The 22031-nt window shown below is 37.6% G+C and overlaps 1 protein-coding gene across 6 annotated transcripts in view; it reads left to right on the top strand.

Moving 5' to 3' along the window:
• SHANK2 (SH3 and multiple ankyrin repeat domains 2) overlaps positions 1-22031 on the top strand; it is a 360490-nt gene that overhangs the window by 304863 nt on the left and 33596 nt on the right. For 3 of the 6 annotated variants that reach the window (XM_075048292.1, XM_075048291.1, XM_075048289.1), the window contains exons 3-4: positions 15404-15539; positions 18192-18272. In XM_075048292.1, coding sequence (XP_074904393.1) covers positions 15404-15539; positions 18192-18272 — 217 coding nt within the window. Of the gene's footprint in view, positions 1-15403; positions 15540-18191; positions 18273-18631; positions 18641-21405; positions 21427-22031 lie in introns of all 6 variants that reach the window. The other 3 variants (XM_075048288.1, XM_075048290.1, XM_075048293.1) reach the window with 2 other exon arrangements.

Genomic DNA, 22031 nt, shown 5'->3' with positions numbered 1-22031 from the left:
GTCAGGAGTGAGCGTTTGACTGGCCCTTCGCTGATGATGATGATGATTTAGGATTAAGCCTTGGCACATCAAGTGTTCACGGGAGTTGTCCCAACATCTTGGGTAGCTCTATCTCCTTTGCAGTGGGGTGCAGGTTGCTAAATACTTCAGGAGTTTGAGCTCCGAAGTCTCACTGAAGCCATCCATCTCCCTTTCAATGGTAGTATACAAGTAACCTAGGCACAGCTTTTGACAATTATAACTTTGTGGGAAATACTGGCTCTTTCCACAGTGCCTCTAAGTTCTAAACCTTTGCGTAAGAACTTGGTTGACATTTAAATTCCATTCTACAACACTTAGTTACAAAGCAATTTGATTTAAATTATAAGGGATTTGCATAATATTTGGTGTTTGAATCCAAGCTTCTCTTCCTTACTTTTGGAAGCATCTAGCATTTCTGCCCTTCAGTGTATGGCAGCAGCATCTCTTTCTGTTCTTCCTTTGTTGTACATACTAAGTAAGTTCCTTTTCTGATCTTTCCTTGCTCACTTTAGACTTAATTCACATTCCAAAAGATTTAACATAGAATCAAGCTTACCGGGGGTTTGCTATCTGTGAATGTTTTTGGTTTGTTTTTTTTAATTTAATGCACAGAAAATAAAAGCGGCAGGATAACAAGTCTGCGAAATTACTGTTGTTGTGAATGAGGCTGCCATTTTCTAATTGAAAGACCTGTTATGTTATCTTCACTTGTGCTTCATTTGTCTCCCTCTCCTCAGTGTCTGTGTTCAGTTTTGTGGCATGTGGATTTCAACAACATGCTTCTGATGAGTTGCTACATTTTTACATGGTCGTATAGCTATTCAGCCTGTTCCTAAAATGTCAGTGCCTAACAGCACTGATTCATCCAGTACACTGCACAGCTGATTTCTGTTTGCGAAGCAGGCAATTTTGTTGCTAACTTTAGGTGTTGAAAGCAAGAGCAGGGCAGGTTTGGGTTGCTTTTGACCACTAGAAGGAAAGTTTTGCCAAGAAAGGTTGGACCGGATGATCCTTGAGGTCCCTTCCAACCTGGTATTCTATGATTCTATGAAATGTTTCCAAAGAAGTGTTTCCAGCTTGTTTTGATGCAGAATTTGACTGTGGAGCAAATGTTTCCAAAGGACAGGCTGCATCATCTCACTGCCGCTGCAGGCACCCACAGACTTGGAGCAATGCATAAGGCAAAACATTGCTCAACTGGTTTTGCCTTTTGCTGCAAGGATATTGCCTCAGGACTAGCGTTCTGTGTAGGCTAGGTGGAGCCGCTTTAAAGGCCAGAAAATTTCCTCGTGCTCTGTGAGTCATCAGATCATACAAAAATAGATTTTTACTTCTATTTACAAATAAAATCAAACTTAATAAAAGGTTTGTTGGTGATTCTTATTCACTATGACAAAATGCTCTAAGGAGTCTGCTGTTATACTTCTATGATGCTTGTTCACTAACCAAAATAAATCCTTCCTTCTCAACGGAGAAGCTTTTTGCACTTATACTCGTGCTTGAGATGATGAAAAGTCATTCTGTGTGGATAGCAAGTAAACTAGAATGTTGCTTCTTTGAAGTGGTAACAAAAAGACTTATTATGAATTAATGAAGTTGCTCTTATAAACAAGTTTGTTTTCTTTAAAGAGAACTGCAAAAGTTGTCTTGTTGCTTTTGAGTTTTTGTTGAGTTGATGTTGTGTAACACGATGTATTTGTGGCTGGTGTCTATTTTACATTAGAATTATGGATATGCATTCTGATATTCTTTTACAAAGTAGGATGAGGAGGATTTTTGTTGTTGTCCTTGTGAATGCATCTAGTGAATTCTGACACTCTTTAGCAAAAGTACATGCTAGAGGATTGTCCATTATTGTTTTTTATAATGTGTTGTGCTTCCTAATCAAATCTGTTAGAGCTTTTCACCTCCATTGATTGGGCCTTAGTGGTTGATGGTTGGTTAGGCATGTTACAGCAGATTAGTTATCTTCCCCTTTTCAAGGCTGTTGAACTGAAGCACAGGCTTAAAGGTCACAAGGTGAGTCTCAGGCTGAATTGGGATTGTAATGCGATTCTGAAGCAGTATTAAAGGAAGAATAACTTTGAAACAAGATAATGGAATTCTACCTAGTCTTCTTAAACAAAGAACCAAAATTATCAAGACTAGATTGAATATAAATAGTTGCGTAGCAGTTAGAACAAAGAGCATCTGCCATGCACACAATACATTCTAAGCAAGCAAATTTGGATAGTTGAGTTTTACACTGCATGGGTAGAGTTCCAGGAACCATTAATCTGAGATGGAGGACCATTTCTTTCTGCAAACAAGCTGCTACAACTGGAGTGATTTTTTTTTTTTTCCCTTAGCAATTCCAATTAATTCTTTACTTACAGGTAGTTTAAAATTTGTTTGTAATTTAGTTTGGTTGGTTATTTTAAACTTAACATTCCCATGTTTGTAACTACGGTGTACTATGACTCTATGGTTGGTAGCTCTTTTGGTTTTTATTTTCAGTTTCAGAAGTCTTGCATAAAACATGCACATTTTTTTGGCAATTAATAGAAAACTGCAGTATGGTTAGTGCAATTAGTAATTTTCTAAATTAGGGTGGGATACTCCTAGCATCAGCAAGTTCATGACTCAACTGACTGATGTGTATTTCTGACCTCTAATCTAATATGGAAAACATTTTTTTATGTGAGTTTGATTATCCTGTATGTGCTTAAGCATTTCTTAGGCCCAGACTTCAGTCTTCATTCACCTTCGTTCTCAAGCATAGCCGTGGAATATTGGTCCGCAGTTCTTTACCAGTTTACCAGTTCTTTAGTCACTAGTGCTATTGAAGTCAACGAGCATAAAGTTAATCAAATTAGGACTTTGTTGAATCAAAGGATGCCTTTCTCTACTAGGCAAACAACAGTCAAATAATCGAATGATCTTGATCTTAGAACAGCAAACAGTGCGAAACTTGGGCCTGCCCGCAGGCTTGATGGGTCTGGTGGGTGACAAATTAAAATACTTGTCCATATAGATAGTAATGTATTATTTAGGTATTAAAACACAAAACCACACTCCTTCCCAACATTAATCACTGAAGACAGATGTCAAGTAAAATGCGCTTTACAACGAGGCACAGTCTATGTGGTTGAAAAATGAAGCTGGAGCTGTTCCTGTTCAGGTTTCTGTTTCTGGAAGCAGTCCTGTTTGTGCTCTTCCATAAAGACAGTGAGTGTATTGCATGCCTGAATAAGGAATATTGGCTTACATTTGTTTTGCCTATTTAAAGCGCTCTTATGTAGCTCTTATTTCCTTGCAGCGTGTACCTCTGAAGAACAAAATAATTGCCTACAAGTCTCACTCTAAAGACATAAATGTTTTACTATGTTTTCTTCTAGGTTTGTATAGCAAATGCCATTACATAAATCCTAACCTAACTATTCTGTGAGTTTTAACAACATGATATATAGCCTCCAGAAAAACCTTATAAGCGATTCTAAGTTTAAGGCAGCGTAGCTAAAACTAACTTGACTTTAAGAAAGAATTATCTCTATATGCTGTAAGATTAGGGTTTCCTACATAAAGAGAAATACATGAGCAATAAATTTTTTTATTGTTCCTAGTGCAGATACATTTTCTGGAAAGTGACTATACGTGGGAGGAGGAAATGCAGATTATCTGTACTTGATGACAACACATTCTGTCAATATATCTGTGTAATCTCTGTAAAGGTTTTAACCGAAAACCATTGAAACATACAGAACTGGTCAGTTTAAATTACATGTATAATGTTTAATTTTAAAATGTGTCACCTGACTAATGTGTGCTTCCCTAGTGAAAAAGAATATTGGGCTACATTATTATTACTTATAGAGAGATCTATATTTGATACATATTTTAGAATTCTCTGCCTAATGGCCTTTAATGCACAATTTTAAAAACAGAAGGGCTCAGCCTGCTATCTTCTACCTATTGTAAATACTTATCAAGTGGTTCATTCAGAATTCAAATAAAGATCTATTGTCTTCTCAGTGCTTGCATAATACTGCTGTACTCCTGCTTTTAAAAAAGGAGGTATTTTTAGGGTTGAACATAGCCTCATGTTTCTATAAAGTGTTAAGCTGGGAATTGTTTAATTGGGGTCTGAAGCATTTAATCGCTTCAAAGGTCAGAGTGTGGCACATGAGCGCTGTTCCCCGGGTGTAACTGCACGAGCCCTTGTAGCGGTAATGCTGCCTTCAGCTCCCTCTGCTCCGCATTCCAGTCCCCGCGCGCCCGCTCCGCTGCAGAGGTGAAGCTGTTTGTGAAGCCGCCCAGTGAGCTAAGTCCAGGAATAAGCCTGGCTTAGAAGTGCCATCTGTGCAAAATGGATGCTGGTCTTCATGCAAAGAGCTGTCCCAGAAGAGCTGAGGGATGCAGCAGGGCTACATGGTAAGACAGTACTGCCAAAAGGATGCTCGGCCACAACTCGTCACCCAAACAGACCACCGTTCCACCCCCGTGCTGCCCATCACTGGCCCAGCAGCCAGATCACAGTGACAATTTGTGAAACCGTGTAGCGTTAACCATTTCACTTAAACAATTCAGATGAAAATTATCCTCCTTTTTTTTTGTTTGTTTGGTTTGGTTTGGTTTTTCCTCTGGAGAAACTAGTATGGGGGTCAGTGGTCAGCAGAGGGGAGTAGAGGGATGAGAGTCTATTCAACTTGCTTTTCCACTGCAGAACCGCTGCTTGAATGTGCAGCTTGGGTTGTATTTATTTTTTTACGTGAAAAAACCTGTTTGCTCAGACCTCAGGACAAACCCCAGCAGAGGTGGATGGCTATGGATATGTCAGAGAAATGAGGTGAAAGCAGCTCTGGTTGTAATGGTTAAGCAGTTTTAGACTTTCATGAATGCCTTCATCTGTGAAGGGCAGATATGCTAGAGATATTTCATTAGGATATGGGTGAGATCTAGCTTGCTATTTTTGGTACCGGCTGTGTACCATATTTTGTAGGCTATAATAGCATCTGAGAAGAAATTAAATGTAAGAGGCATGTTCATGAATGTTAAGATACTCTCTGTTGCACTTCAAACTTCATTTTAATTTTACTGAATTTAAATTAGAACATTTTTTTTTAAAGCGTTGGAATTTGGGAAAAAAAAATTAGTTATCAGCTTATCTTCACTGAGTTTATTTTAAGGAAGAAAGAAGCAAACATACCAGAAAGCGGATGAACTATCGGGTACTAATGGAACTCAGATATACAAAATAAGCACATGCTGAAAAGACAAAAGGAGTAGCAAATGAAGATAATGCCAACAAAACTAGGGCAAGGGGCGAGGTGAATGCCAAATCCAACCTCTGTGATTAAATTAGGCCACCCTTCTCCTAAGGATCATTGTGAACCAGGCAGATGACATATTTGGCACTGGCATGTTCCTGAGGTAGCAGGACAGGAGGAGGGAAGAGGAGGAAGATTGGGTGGAGGAAGGAGATGAAGTTGTAAACTGTGCCCAGTCTCGCTTCCCAGCTATGGACCAAAGTGTGCCCAAACTCTGTCTGTGGACCTCTAAAGCTTGCAAACCTCCTGTCTGATAACTACTCAGAGTGTGCAGAAGTTGAGAACTGGCCAGAGACCGCCCAGGCGACTGCTGCACATCTTTTGTTCATCTTTGACATTCCCAGACCATTAAATATTCAGTGACTATAAGTCACATTCTTTAAAATAAGTTAAAATATCGAGTGTAGATCACAACCTCATAGTGCCTTGTATCAATATATACCAGTTAAGTGTTCTATTCTGAAGATTCCTCAGAAATGGAAACCTTTTCAGGTGTGTGTATGAGAGCGCAAAACAGATGTGCACAATTCACTTGATTTTTTTCCTGAGAGAAGTTACGACATGAAAAACTGCCACCTCTTGCACCTGAAAGCCATTGGACAAATTCATCCTAAGTGTAATTTAATTGATTGCGGTACACTGCAGTTCAATCAACTGCAATAAAGTTAATTGAACCTCTCCTAAGAAATGTGACTTAAACCAGATGATTCAAAATAGTAACAGGTACTGATTAATGGAGACAATTATTTTTAATAGGAATGGGTCCAAGTAATTGAGTGATGTTTAAATGTTCTAAGGTTAATGTTATAAGGTAGTCTCATGAGGACAGTACTTACTTTCAACAGCTTTCAGATTAGATACAGGTAGGCAAAATGCAAGATTTTAGATTAAAATGCTAGTTTAACATGGTTCCACTTTTTAGACCATGGCATGGGTAAGAGATAAACAGCAACATTCAGCTCTGCTGCTTTTCTTACAGTTTGTGCTTTCAACTTTGACCCCAAACCAATGTTTTTAACAGGACAAAATAAGACATTATTGAGAAACTATTTGGATATATTATTCCTTTGCTTATTTTTTCTAGTAAGGCTGGATAATTATTGAGCACCCTTAATTAAAGTAAGCTGGCAATAGGGGAAGTTCCATTAAAGTATCCAGTTGTGTTTTCTTGTTATGCTGTGTTTGTGTGCATATGTATGTACATGGTCACTTGAGCAAAATTCACAACTTGACTCTTGCGGGAAAAGGTCAGGGCTTTTACAATTTTTAACCGACATTAGGATCAAATATTTAGTTGCTGAACTTCAAGTCCCAAAGATTTTCCACTGGCCATGTGTGACTAACTCAGATACTCAAAAATGTCTATGCTCCAGGTCAACGACTGTGTGGCAGGGGGCAGTGCAGGCATTCCCCACTTGCATCTAGTAGGTAATTAGAAGAAAGTAAAAGTTGTGTATTTCTCTTGAGAGAGGTCAGACACTGATGTTAGTGCAGTGTAGGTTAGGTGAAATACAGGTGAACATATGACCATCTTTATAAGCCAGTTTGACTGAAGATAGACATATTAAAAAAAAAAAAAAAAAAGGTTTTGAAGTGCTGGACAGCTGTTGTGCTCCATTCAGGTTTTAGACTCTTTGTCATGATAGGTTATTGAAATGCTTATTTAGCTGAGACAGGACATTTCTCCCATCTGATATGTTTGTGGAGTGCATGGAGAGTAGGGGGAAAATAGCTATTTAGGCTATTGGCAGTTTGGCACAGGAAGAAAAGGATTATTATTATAAACTAGTCACACCTAGAATGGAAATTAGAAAAAAAGGTTCTTTTCAGAGGTTCTGGGCCTAGCAGGAATAACAGGGACAAGAAATCTAAGAAGTTCCAAGATGGAGCTCGGCTAAATGTTAAGAAACAAATTATGTGATGCAGTTGCCATGACAACAAAGGAGTCTGGAGTTTATGATCTGAGATGCCTCTTCATTCCAATGCTTCTATCAGAAATAGATGTTCCTAAGTGCAGCTGAAGATTTGCAGTACTGGTGCTACTCAAGGTGATGAAGAGATGCGGGCTAAAGCCTTCCTCCACAGCGTGGCTCAGCTATCTCTAGGCGGAGACCAGATTCATGCTGCAGTTCAGAAGATGACAGTTTTGCCACTGCTAAATCTATTGAAGGGAAAGTCTGCGCCTGGCTGGAGCAGCCCTGCGGATCCTGGGTTTTACCGCGGAGACTGTGCTTCGCCCTCTCCTACTACCCTTGCTGGGAGCAAACACCAGGCGGTACACCTTCCCTTGCCATGGCACCTGCAAGAGAAAAGGCACAATATTCCCCTATAAGCAAATAGGGGGAAGCGTGGTGACAGGATGAAATACAAAACCTCAAGACATAGTATCTCCATAGGGTGTTTTCATTTAGATATCTTATATCTTGTTTGTTTACCCTAATATCTGAGCTTATGCAAAGAAATTTGTACTGTGGCAATGCTACTAATGATTTTGATACTTTTCCTGTAATCCATATGTACCTCTTTTTCTGAAAGGCTGTAGGTACTTCCTTATGATATTTCTTCTTTTGAAGAAACCCCATAGAATCACAGAACTGTTGAGGTGGGAAGTCACCTCTGGTGATCACCTAGTCCAATTCCCTGCTCACTGGCTTCATCTTCTTTACAGCCTCCCATGCATTAAGGCCACCAATCCAGGCAAATCTTTGAGCAAGTGGATTACCATTAAAAACTTACTAATGCAAAATTTCAGCTGGAGTTCCTGCATGCTTGTATCCCTGGTTCTGCGAAGCTTTTTTTTTTTTCGCTTTTTTTTTTTAATAGTGCCTTTTAGGTCAACAGAGCGCATGAAGTCTCTGAAGCATCTTTTACACTGAATTAGATTAAATGGGGTATGGTCAAATACTAATAACAGTCAGAGATGTTTGTGTGTTGGAGATCAGAATGTAAACTAACTTCCTATTTGTATTGGGAAGTTTTCAGGAATTTTCCAGAGGCTGTTCAAGGCCTGTTTCACGATCTGTTCAAATAAATGAATAGTGGAGGCTCAGTGGACTGAAGCCATCTGCTTTTTGTCTGTATTAAACTTCTATGGTATGTTGTGAATAATTGGGTTTACAGATACAAATTCATAATTAATTTCCATTATGGTACTCATTTATATATCATATTATTACTTTCTATTTTAATCTGAGACACAGATTAAACTCACGTGCCAGCTTTTTGAGACAATGACTCTTGAAATCGTTTGTGGTTAAATGCATTTTATAAGTACATGAAATATCATATTAATCCAAAACATCTTTTGGATTTGGACCTTTTTGACTTGCCTCCTCATTTGGATATCCAAACTCTTACCAGCGAATGTATTCATTCAGTCTTTTCCTGTAATACTCAGGGAAAAGGATGCTGCCAACAGAATTTGTTAAAATTTGCTTTGCACAGAAACCTCTCTAGGTGGACTGTCTACCTTCGTACTGTTCATGAGCCTGTTGATGATGCTGGATTATAACAGAAGCAAGCACTGGTAAAAACATTCAGCATTTGGAATGAATTCAGGGGGTTTAACATAAAGCAAATAATAGGATGTTTGACGCTAAATATACTTGTTTAGTGCAAATTTTGGTCTAAGTTTGTGCTAAATACTGCTCCAGCCCATCACAAAGAGTTTAAGGCCAGCACAACCGTAGACACCATGACCAGCTGCTGGTTTTCAGGGACTGAAACAGTCTGGCAGCTGACCCCTGGGTTAGCACTACGGATATAATGAGTGGATGAGTAACTTCAAAAAGATTGTCTACGTCCCTGTGTCTTTCTTTGTCTCACATTTTAGTCTACAGAATAAGAATACTTCACAGATGGGAAATTCATACTGGTTTGTGACATGCTTAGACAGTGTTGTGTGCACAACTGTGTAGTTACTTGAAATGCAAAAGTATAATTTGAGCCTACACAATTACTTATGTGCTATTTATTTTGGTGGTACAAATTGTAATTGGGTTAGTGTGTGTTAAGTATTTACAAAAAATGGTGGATTTTTAAAAAGTGTGTAGGCAGGGCTTTGTAAGTATGTGTAACAGGTTTGGGGTTTTGTTGTTTTTTTCAAGTAGTTCAATGGGTGGGAAGAGCTTCTGAGAAGCTTATTTTGACAGAATGTGTGTTCACAACTGCAAGGTAAATTTATTCACCATTGCACCAATGGTCATTCTGAGCAGAATGATTGAGTTTTGTCTACTTAATTGCTGTTGAAAATGATTGACTACATTTTCCACTGAGAGAATGTTTAGATAATGGAAGGATTAGGATGATGCATTGAAGAAATTAAGATTTATTTTTTTTTTTATTAATAGAACAAACTCTGCAGAGGTCTCTTTCTCTGTAGTGTTTTTTCTTTTGCACCTTCCTACGGGAAGGCTGCTCTGGTGAATATGTTCCAGCTCATGCATCTGCTATCCTACAATGTGCAGGTTTATTTTATTTTATTTATTTTATTTTATTTTATTTTATTTTATTTTATTTTATTTTTCAACCTATTGCGTGGTTATACATTTCAGAAAAAAATGCTTTTATGCAGCCTGTTCCAATATCCATAAAATCTACCCCAGCATCTCTAGGAGACTCATTAATGCACTCTTTTCCAAAAAAATCCACATTTTTAAATAATAGCATGTATTCTTTCCTGTCCTAAATCTGCCCATGTAAGTAACCTAAATGCATGTATTTACACTGTGAAGAGTCTGTTTGCAATCAGATATTGCCTGCTGGTGGGGTGTGGCAAAAGAATAGGGACCCACCCAAGTGTAGCTTCCGTGGGGTATAAGTACTATAAAGAATAACACACTCTTTCATTTTCTTTAAGATATGGAAGTATACGTTTATTTGGGGGGCAGAGGGGTAAGTTTAATCTTCAGGAAACAAATTTCCAGTTAATTCAATCTCTAACCTTGCTTCTAAAGTAAATATCAGCTGCCCTGTAGGCAGTATAGTGATCATTTAGTGGTGTGCGAATGTAACTATACATGAAACAAATTTACAATTTTCTGTGCCTCTCAGCAGCATCTGTGTGGCTACACCGACTTGCATCTTGCTGTAGTCCTCTCTCTTACTGCATCATATTTAAGCTCTCTGCTGCCTTTGAGATTACCTAAAAAGTCTTTGTAAAAATAGACGAGGAGAGAAGATGTCGGCTTCCTCTCCTTTGTGCTCTTAGTGATCATCTCGTGTGAAATACTGCTTCTGCCTTCCTCCTTTGCTCCTGGCTTCATGCCTTCTGGTACGGTACCCTTTCCAGCCCGAGTACATCTCTTGAAATCACCCATCAAATGACTTTTCTGCCTTCCATTCGTATTCACTGTAAGCCAATTTCTACCGTATCCTATCCTTTTCTAAACTTCTTCCATTTCATAAACTGTTGTCATTCTCAGTCCTGTGTGCTTGTCTCTGATGTTATCAGGATTATAAGGTTGCCTGAACAGGAGCATCTTTTTTCTTGTAAAGTTCAGGAGAAATTTATTGATGTCATGGGTGTTCATATATCATCTTTTGTATGGAGAGCTCTTTCATGTAGGGAATATTTCATATGGAAAAAAAATTGATTATCTGATTGATATTTTGCTCTGGGAGACCACATCATTATTTATTCTTGAATAAAGTTTCATGATTTTTCTTGGGTTTTGTGGGGTTTAGATGTTGCTATGGATAAATGCGCGGTAAGGTAAAGTCAGAGGAGTGGACCTCGATATTAAAGATAGTGAAATTTATGACTGTCAGTTGTATTTGTCACTGGTTTACTCCATATTTTTGAGTCAGCTCTTGAGAGAACAGCCACGTTGGAGAGAGAACTTTTCATTGTTGTCGTTCAAAGCTCTTTGTACAAGAGAAACATCATTGTTGATCACAGTCTCTGGTCTGGAGCGGGTGTGAGTCCTGGCACACTGAACGCGACCCCCAAAGCACTTTCAGTCTTCCGAGAGGGAGCAGCGACGTGTCTGCTCTGGTCGCGGTGGTCGGGGGTGGACAGGAGACACACCACATTGCTTTTTGCCTCGGAGACCTGAGTGTTTCATGTTCAAGTGTATTGCATTGCTGTAGGAAGCTGTGAAATGATAACTACGTGAATAACTGATTCCACCAGCTAGGAGAAAGGAATGAAACGTCTTAACTACGCAGAGGTGATGGCAAGTCTTGTTTGCTGTCACATATGAATATTTAGTGTCTCAAATGTATCCAGAAGTGTATGGATTAACAGCTGTGTGTACCTCCAATTATAGCTGCAAAACGGTCCATCCGTATCTCCTCTAAATACTGACCAAGGCATGAGCTTTGCTTTGCTTGCATTTCTTTTGTGTTAGCTGCGTTTAGCTGTAAGGTGACTAGTAATGGTGCAATCGCTTGGGGCGAAGGCTAGGTAGCACCGTCCCTGACATGCTGTCCTTGACTCTGTTCGGTGTCATTCAGTCCCTTTCACCGAGTGGTTCACACAGGGTTATGTTACATGAGGTACATGAAAAATGGTGGTATAAGCTGATAATACTTCAAAACATTGAAATACAATGCATTGCACGCTGCTAGCAAATTCTTTTATCTGGAAAAATTGTCTACTATGAATTTGTCTCATTTCTGTCTCCAGCTTTGCTCTTAAGTCGTAATTTTCCTGCCTTGTAACATTGTACTGCTCTAAAAAAACCTGTGTACATTGGTTATACAAGGTGGAAAAAGTACTGAGACATATAGTTGAAAAATCTTGACATTCACAAAAGTCGTCTTCCTTTTAAACTCCTCAAGAACATTTCATACATACCCAAAAAGTAAGTTCAGCTTGAGATAGCTCAGGCTTGCAGTTTAGGCTATTTTTTAAAGACATTGGGTCTATGAGATTGTATTATTTCATAAATTATTTCTCAAATTCTCTCAAACTGCTAAAGTAACTTCCATCCCACTGCCGAGTTTTAACCAAATTATAATAAAGTATGAATTTCAAGAATATAAAGTTCTGAGGCTTTTCCTAAGAGTCAGGAATGGATAGAGGAGAGTTACTGAAATTGTTGGCTGTCCCAAGGGACAGTTTTCCTGGCATTTGGCTTGTTGGATGACCAGTTGCCATTGATTGTAGCATGGAACCAGCCACAGCACATATCTATTTCTATTATCTATTTTCACCTGTTTATGAAGGACATGGGAAAGAAAGTTCTGTGCAGGAAAGTTTTGGGGAAGAGTCAAAGGAGAAGAAGAACTTACAGTTTTGCAGTCAAAGATTACGGAAAATATGCTGAAAGATTGGGTTGAAGAAGAGGGAGAGCCACAAATTTGTGCCTGCAAACCAACTTTGCTACTTTGACTGTTTATAGAACATCCTTCTAATCACTTTGCCACTAAAAGCACAAATATTTTTTTAATGTTTCAAAGAATGTGATCACATTTAATACCAAGTACCCATGCGATTATTAAATGAATTGGCACAGGTGAAATAGATACCTATTTTACTGATTATAAAAATCTACCTTCTTCAGCTTGTTTACAAAGCCTAGATGAGATGCAGTAGTCATCTTCCCACTGCCAAAGCTTGAAGTGGAAGCAGAGAGATGGTCTCATCAGATTATTCACACCTGAAAAAGTTTTGCTGAATAATATCAGACTAAAACTATCAAACAAACCTGCTAGAACTCTGGTGTCTTACTGTTTAATGACCATTTTACAGCCATTTGGCTTATATATAAAATATTGAAGAAGGTTAAAAGAAATAGAGAATCTGTCGCTGAAATCCTAGTTCTATATAAGCTATTGACAATTCCGATGTTATTGCTTTGTAGGCATGCTACAGTTTTACCTACTGAGGTGCTAAAGATAGTGAAGATGAGGTACTGCTCTGCTGATTTCATGATTCTTTTGTTATCAAGTATTTCTGTAAACTCTTTGAGTTAATCTTCAGATTGCCTATCAGGTTTTTTGGGGGTTTTTTTTGTTTTTTTTTTCAATATAAATCTTTTTGGTACCAGCTTTTGTAACTAAGCCTTTTAAACAAAGCTGCTATAAACAGTCATTTACAGGTTCTGTTTCCGAGGCAGCTTTAAAAACTGTGTTGTATGTATTTGCTCTTGCTCTAAATGTTAAATATCATTGCACATAATGATGCGAACAGATGGTATGCTGCATAAACTGTTTTATCATTTTACACATTTATCACTTTATACTAGTGAAGTGTGCATGGGTTTGATTAATATTAACTTTTGATTTATTTGGAGGTCTCTATTTTTTGACAGCATTAGAGGTTATCTTGTAGTCCGTACTGGCTTCCAACCTTACAATTTAATTCCAGTAAAGATAGACTAGATGCATTCTGTACTTCTTAATTACATGAACTTTTTTGCTGTGGAAGAGAGTTACCTGGTTGAGGTTTTAATACTGGAAGGAATTCAGAAGTAAATGGATAACTCTGTTAAAATGTTTTAGACAGATTAAATTTAGATGCCATTGGTCCAGCTAAATAAATACCATATCTTGGAATTAAATACCAGATGCTAAGAAGGTGTAAAATAAAACAAAACAGCAACAGTTCTATTCAAATCAATATTCTTTTATATCCTCCACCAGCAGAATGAGAGAACTTCATATTTGCCTGCTCAACAGGTCTGGATGTTCAGCATGTGTTGCACCTACATCACTGTATGTGAAACTAAAAAAAGCGTCTCAAAAAGCATCTCAAGCTTATAGACATAGCACACACAGCATACTTTGAGACTTCTGACTGCAGCATTATATGAAAAGTATGGTTTACTAAGATGTTATTTCATCATCATGCATTTTGTCTCAGGTAAAGCCGGAAAAAAGGCAAGATTTTCCTTTGATACAATAGATGGAAAAACGATTTCAAGTTGGAGTGGTCTGCTTGTGCTTGTTGTTCTGCTAAATGGCAATAATATTTAATGAGAGATTTTGCTCAAAACTGTAAATTCTTTAGAGTGTGAGATGCCCCGCCTGTCAGAATAAATAGAGGAGGCTAAAAAACACTTGCTCTGAAGACGACTGTTCATTTTGGAAGGCACTGAGTGATCCCAGTGAAATATAACTGAGTCAGCTGAATTTTGGATAGAGATCAACTTCCCAGCATGTATTCTGGCAGCATCTCTTCTTCACTGATTCCATTCCTCAATATCTTTTATGTTCAAATAACACACGCAGCACTTCAGTCTTACATGCTACTATCATTCAGATTTCAGATAACTTTCAGTGACTTCTTACAGATGGAATGAATAAATAAATTACTTTCATCCATGCTTATTTAGTTTTTATGCCTATGCTTTCTTCTATGTCAATTAATAGTATGGAAAGATGTATACAGGAAAAATGATGATGTAGCACTAGGAATTACCCAGAGAGTATGCGTTTTACAGTTTAATGTTGCAGTGCAATTTGAAGTTTAATTGGCAAGACCACAATAGCTGGTCAGAGCTTGATATAGTTAACTCATCTTTTTCCACGAAGACTCTTTTGGACTTCTACGGCCCTGTTGCCTTTGCTTACAGGACATGAGATCCTTCCAGAAACCTGCAGAAGGAAAATGCTGGGAAATGAGGAGAGTGCGTTTAATAAAAGAACGTCTCTTGAACATGAGAGTTTACTTCAGGAGTGAAAATCTTTGTTCCCGGATGATCTGAAAAGAAAACCTTCTTAATATCTCACTGGTTATGTTAGAGAACATAAAATACATATAAACATTTGTGGATAATAGTAATGAAAAGTGACTATCATTTAAGAAAATATTTTTAGTGTATGAAATGCAGAGTTGTAGCACACTAATTGTTGTAAATAAAATATGTAAAGGGAAAGATTTGGTTGAACTCATTAACATTTTTTTTAACTGGCAATTATAAGGAAATTAGTTGCATATTTCATTAAGAGCTAGCTTTGTTTTCCTGTTATTGTATCAGCTATACACTGTTTCTTAAATATGTATTTTTATTAAAAGACAGTAATTAGAAATTCTCTATCTTCCTGTTCTTCCCACCTTCTGTTTTTAAAACTGAAAGAACAGAAGTTTTGTGCATTTTGATCTAAAAGACTGTTTTCTTTCTTTGCAGGTTAATAATGAGAATGTAGTGAAAGTTGGCCACAGGCAGGTGGTGAACATGATTCGACAAGGGGGCAATCACCTAGTTCTTAAGGTTGTCACAGTAACCAGGAATCTTGATCCAGATGACACAGCTAGAAAGAAAGGTACATTTTTCTCTTTTCCTAATGGAGTCCTTTTGGTCTTGCTCCACAGAAAACAGAGTATGGACATGAAATTACTGTTTTATAAATTCTGCTTTATAGAATTCACTTTTAAAATTTGAAGTACCCTTCTCTTATTTAATTGAGAGTAGTTTAATTCTGTTGACTTATGCATTAATATGTGACAAAAAGGGTACTATTCTCTTGTCATGCTTGCCATGAATTTCTTCTTTATGGATCTTTATACATTTATATGTTTGAAGAGCTTGTAGTAAAATTTCTTGCAATAGTGAGAGAGAAAAAGCCCAACGAACAGATTGTCTTTTATCAATTAACTCCAAACGTACTTGAGATGAGGTTAGTTTGACTCTTCATGAAATCATTGAGAACTTACAATTTTGCAAAACATGTATTTTAGAAAGGACCTCTGTAAGAATAAGAAAAATATGCAATATGTTTAGACTGAAGTTCTGGTAGAAAAAAAAGTACGTTTTAATGGGAAAATTCCTCTAGATGAATTCAAAGTAGAGGGGTTGTTCCAGCCAGGGAAAATCCATCCTCCTCCCATAAGTAGAAAATAAGCACAGCTGCTTTTTGTGCCGCTTCGCTGCTAGTGAGAACCAGCTACTCCAAGAGAGGTTAGTATAGGATCGTGTGCCACAAAGACTTTGGGAAAGAATTGTCTGGGTACAAACAGGACAAGGTTTTTTTTCCAGCTTAAGGGGGTTTTTAGTATATTAATTTTAATGGAGATTATGGGTTAACCTGTATCATAAGATTGGACTATTCCCTTAAGAATTTCTATGTGTTTCCCACCTACCTATCCAAAGAAACACCACCAAAACTTCACCCCCAAAAGAGACACCAAAAAAAAAAAAAAAAGGGTTTTTGCAGTATTACCTTTACCTTAGATACCCCTGAGTTTGCTCAGGTAACAGCTACTCTGGGAAGTCATTAAGCCCTTATAATTATCATTAAGCAGAAAAGATTGCTGCTGCTAACTAGTGTTCCATACAGCAGCATCACATTTTTGAAAATTCCTGTTCCTCCCACCAGTTTCTTGAATTGTCAGTCACAACCACCTGGCTCTTCAGCACAAGAGCAGGCTAGAAGCTGGGACCCGAGGGCTCCCTCTTTGGCCATGAGTAAAACTTTCTGTCTACACTGTGAGTGTTCTTGACATCTACTGCTTGGTTAAAAAAAAAAATAAAGCACCTTGGGGGAAAAAAGGCTATATTCAGGTAAATCATGTCCAAACATGGTCCTGCATTATTTTTAGCTTGATAGAGTTACTATTCACACATTTTAAACAAATCTTTCACCTCTGCCTTTTGGGATGTATCATACTGGCCTTAAATAAAAGTGCTGTTGCATACAACCCAAAGGGAAGCTGCTTCTATAAAAACAAACCCGGTTCTTTGTCATCTGTCCAGAGCCTTCTACTGATAATGTGTCATTTGCCAAAAACTTTCATTTTTGAGTCTTGTCCCTTTTTGACGCAAGTTGGTAGCCTTTCTTGTTACCTGGCAATTGCCGTTGTATCTTGGGAACTGCGTGGAAGGATTTTCTTGCCGCCAGTCTCCTTTATGGTGAGGCCAGTGTCAGATACCCAACTTCATCTAACAACGCAGTATTTTGTGCAGTTTCCCTCGCGGATTTGTTGTCACTTCTCTTGTTGGGCAAGGGCAGCCTGGAGTTAATACGTGCATTACTTACGCAGCCTCGTATCTGGCACTGAACCTAAGCTATATTTTTGCTTTCTCGCGACATACTGTCATTCACGCCTCTGTAAGAAGATGATGGAGCGTAACAGGGAAAGGATGACGCTGTCGTGGTGGATATAGGTGATACGGCAAGGACATTGTCTACTTCTTTCCTCCATCACTTTTTCTTGCCCTCAAACTGCTTTGCCATCTCTTGTCAAAATGTTGTAGCCTGATGTACAGTATTGACTAAAACATTTAAGAATCCTTAATTTTTCCGGGTGTCCCAGAGCCATTTCTGTTTACTGGAAATCTCCAACTTTCCTACCAACATTGACATAATCTTTTCTGATGTTACGCTCCTTTCTGACCACCAGAAACATTTGTTATCAGGATACTAAAACACATGCTGGATTTTAGTTTCTGTGCTAGATGATTGCCTTGATATTTTAAGATCTTATTTATTGTGAGGATCACCCATTTTCCCTAGTCTTACCGTAACTATTAAGATAATTCTTTCTTGTATTTCTCAGATTTAACAGTTTCTTCAAAGATGAAATTAATCTGGCAGAGATTGGCTGGTCTCCAGGAGATTTTTAGCTATGTACCTTTCTTAGAAGGAGGGGCATAATTGCTGTGAGGCACTTTCTCTAGAAAGTCTTTTTCCTACCAAGAAATAGAAGAGCACAGTTATTTAGCTTTAAATGTTTCTATGTATCCTGTTACATAAAAGCTTGCTGATGTGTCAAACAACCTATGCTAAAAGTAGAAACGGTATAGAAATTCAGTACATGAAAGCATCTCAGGGCTTTTTCCTCCGCATGTATGTATTTATTATTACCTTATCTAATGAAGCATATTATTTTAAATAAATGTGAAACTGTGTATGTGAATATAGTGTTTTAGAGACTTGTGTTTACTTACACTGTATATCCTTCTGTTTAATGCAAAGCCCCACCACCTCCTAAGCGAGCTCCAACCACTGCACTGACCTTGCGGTCTAAGTCAATGACCTCAGAGCTTGAAGAGCTTGGTAAGAAAGTGTTTTTTGACAAGCATGCTGGCATAATAGAAATGTAAAAAAAAAAAATATATGTATATATGTTAAATTGGCTAAAAGGAACTGCACTGTGTACAGTATGTAGAACAGAAAAGGTTTTAAGAATGCTGCATCTTTGGAGAGTTCAAATATGCATGATTCGCATGAATAATTTTTGTTTAAACTTGTGCCTTTACTGCTGTGCAAGAGAATGTTGATACATTTTATGCATCATCAAAGTTTGGCACACCTACTAAAAAGTAATGCCGTTATCATATTTTGTTAGCTTTGCTTTCTAAATTTTCAGTTCATCTAATATTGTTTTATTTTAAATTTCTGTGGCCTCTCATTAGTGGATAAAGGTAAGCTGCCAGAAGCTGTTGTTAAAAAGCTGACAGTGTTAAAGCAGCTTCAACTGCAACTTGTTTTCATTAGACTCTGATCTAAAAAAGTACATATTATGATATCACTTTGACTTCTGTGCATGATATAAACTTAACTCTTCTCACTATTGGTAATAAAAAAGTATTGAGCATTCAGTCTTTTATTTGCTAATTTTAAGAAATGTGATTGTAGATTCCTTTGCTTGATCATCCACATTCTAGATATGCATAATTCTTCGGGAATTTTGTTTTATTTTCTAGAAGTGAGGAAGGTAGTAGGTTTTTTCTTCCTGGTTTTAATCTGTTAGGTCATTAAAAAGTAGAAATTCTGCAGCTAGACTAATAAATATGTTATGAATGGACCATATTAACAAAGAGAAAAGCCCAGTGCATATTTATATATGACTCTTACACTAAAACAGTGTGTAAAAGCAAGTGATAATTGGGTATTAAAACCAAACCACATCCCTTGTTGCAGAGTAATAGAGTCTATCATACAATAAAACCATTTTTCCATGTATGCCTACATTGATTTAAATACTTACATTTTCTAATAATTTTTATTTCTGGCATGGACTCATATGAAGGCCAACCAGAAGGAATCAAAGCCTCGTGGCCACTTTTTTTTCCCTGGAAGTCAATGTTTTCTGGGGCGGATGGACTCCATCCATCCTTTAGTGGGTCAAGTCACACAGCTTCAGTGGGAGTTCTTACCAACAAAGGGTTGCTGAAGTGGTTACTGTCTTCCCTATGGTATAACAACCAAATGAAGACCCAAATGAAAGTCTGATTATTTAGCTCTAGCAGATCTCAGAAAATTTGATTTTTCTGTGCCAGGAAGCTTAGGAGCTTGACTAAAGGTTTCAACAGTTTGTGAATGCTCCATAATTTTTCTTCCAGGATTAAAATGTAAAATATACTTTCTGGAGCCACTTTTTGGGTCTGGGTGTTTTGATTTGTTTTCCTTTCTTGGAGTGCTAAGAGGTTGTAAAACTTCGCTGGCTTAGCGATAAACTTTCCTGAGGGGACAGAAATACTTAGGCACCATTTTTGCCCCTTCATGATCCCCTTCTGCAAATCACTTCCAACTGAGAATATTCTTCTATTTCTCTTACTTTTCAGTCTTACATAGTAGATACTGTTCTTAACGCAGAGAGAAGCAGCAGTCTTTTCTAGAGGAAAATAGCTTATTAACAGTAACGTCACCTCTGCAGTGAAGACCATCATATTTTAGCATTCTCCCCCCCGTTCAGGTTGTAGTACTTGATCTACTACTTGTTCTCATGCAGAAACCACTGCAACTCTTGTGACTAGCAGCCATGGGACGTACTTGAATCTTTAAGCACGTTTCCCATCCATATCTTTATCCAGATGGGGCAAATATTACAGTGGCAAGACTTTACTATTCTGGAGAATAGTCCTGAACCATGTTCCAGAAGCGTACGTCCCTTAATAAAGCTGTAGTAATACTAGAGCATGGCAGAAATTTGTCTTCTTCCTAAACAAGACCGTAAATACCAGTTCTGTGCTACTCTGAACATTTGCCACCCTAGCAAACAATATGACTACTGTTATAAATAACATCTGTGGTCTACCAAATTTTGACATTTGTCCTCTAAGAGGGCTGTTATCAGAAGCAACAAGAATTCTTAAATTGCACAACTACCAAACAAGCTTCCAAAGAGAAAATGTTCTCACTATCATCAGTAAAAAGTTGTCTTCTAACATAAAACACGGATTGTATGTGTGTATTTATATATAATTTATATATCTTTATATGTATATGTGTATATATTGGACATCTGTATGAACTATGAGAACACCCACATTTTTATATCCATTAAACAAATGAATAAACATTTGTTTCATAACATATATGTGCAAACTAAACAGGAAGCATGTAAAGATGAACACTGTGGATGTTCTCATCAATATATATGTGTAATCTTTTTTCTGAACTGAAGAAGCTCATGGTCTCAATAATGTCTCGTGGCAAAGAATTCCACAGGCTAATAACGTGCTGTGTACGAATGTATTTCCTTTTTATTGGTTTTAAATGTGATGCCTTTAATTTTATTGAATGTCCCTTGTTACGTAATAGAAGAAAAAGATAAATAGAAATTCCCCCTTTGTTTTCCCTTAGAGTATATATTTTTGTAATTTCTCCTAGCTAAGCTAAACAACATCATTTTTTAAAAAAATTATACATCTCGCAGTCTTTACAGTCACTTCCTTTGCCTGGCTCTGAACTCTACTTATGGATTTATTGACATGTTTTTAGCTACTCTGTTCTCCATAATACTGAGCAGACCATCTCAGTTGTTCTCTTTCAAATGAGTTAATCCAAAATACGGCAGATAACGTGTGCTAACGATTCCTTTCCACTTCAATCTGCAGAGATTTGACAATGCCCTGTTACCATAGTTTGAAAGCCCTGGTATCAATAAGTTGCCCCAATTACTGTTTTTTAAAAAGAATTTAGAAAACAAAATTGTACGTATGTCCCTAATATCTGCAGGGAAGCAATTTCTTATAGCTAAGGTATAAACCCTGATAAACTGTGCTTTTGCCAAGCTGTTTATCTACTGTGGTTTGATAGATACATGCGTAGTAGAGGCTAGCAGGGAGAGACTGACTTCTTAGATGGAAGAAAAATGTTTATGCTCAAAATGACAGACGAGGATTTAGCATATAAAAATTACCTTCAGAATTGATTCACAGTTCATTCCCTTTCTATTTCCAAGCTTCAGTACGGAAGAAGAAGGGTAAGGGGAAGCATTTTGTCTCTTGTTTAACCTGTTTCTCACCTTTCCATAGTGAAGGATAATAACATAATGTAAATGTTGGCATATGGTCCAGTTTATTTTATGGTGTCAAATGTACATTAATTATTGTATATGTTTTTTAGTTATTTAGTTAATAAATTACAAACACACTAAGAACTCAAACAGAAGACTACATTTGAAAATATTCCCCACATTTCTTCCTTTTGTCTCCTTTCCTTCATCTTGCCTTTTTTTCCTTCTTTGTATCCAACTCTCTTCCAAACCCTTCCATGTCATCTCCTCACAGTTACTGCGCTAACTGGCAGCCACAGAGAACATGTGGCCAGTGACACGTCCTCAGTGTAGTCCTACGTTAGTGATATCGCTTGTCTTTTTAATGGCCAAATGTTCCTCCCATAACCACACTGTCTCTGTCTCAGGAAATAGGGATCTTGCACACCACACTCGAACTTTTGACCTGGAGAAATGCTGCTCTGCACAGTTTTAAGTTTTCAGTAGAACATCTTCCACGCTGTCCCGTATGCATGGAGTGCCCTCCCTGAACTGATTCATAAGGCCACGACCCTCTCCTTGAAATCTCTCCT

The sequence above is a fragment of the Buteo buteo genome, chromosome 16 (assembly GCF_964188355.1).
Source record: "Buteo buteo chromosome 16, bButBut1.hap1.1, whole genome shotgun sequence".
Taxonomy (NCBI): domain Eukaryota; kingdom Metazoa; phylum Chordata; class Aves; order Accipitriformes; family Accipitridae; genus Buteo; species Buteo buteo.
This window is presented reverse-complemented; position numbering and strand designations above follow the sequence as displayed.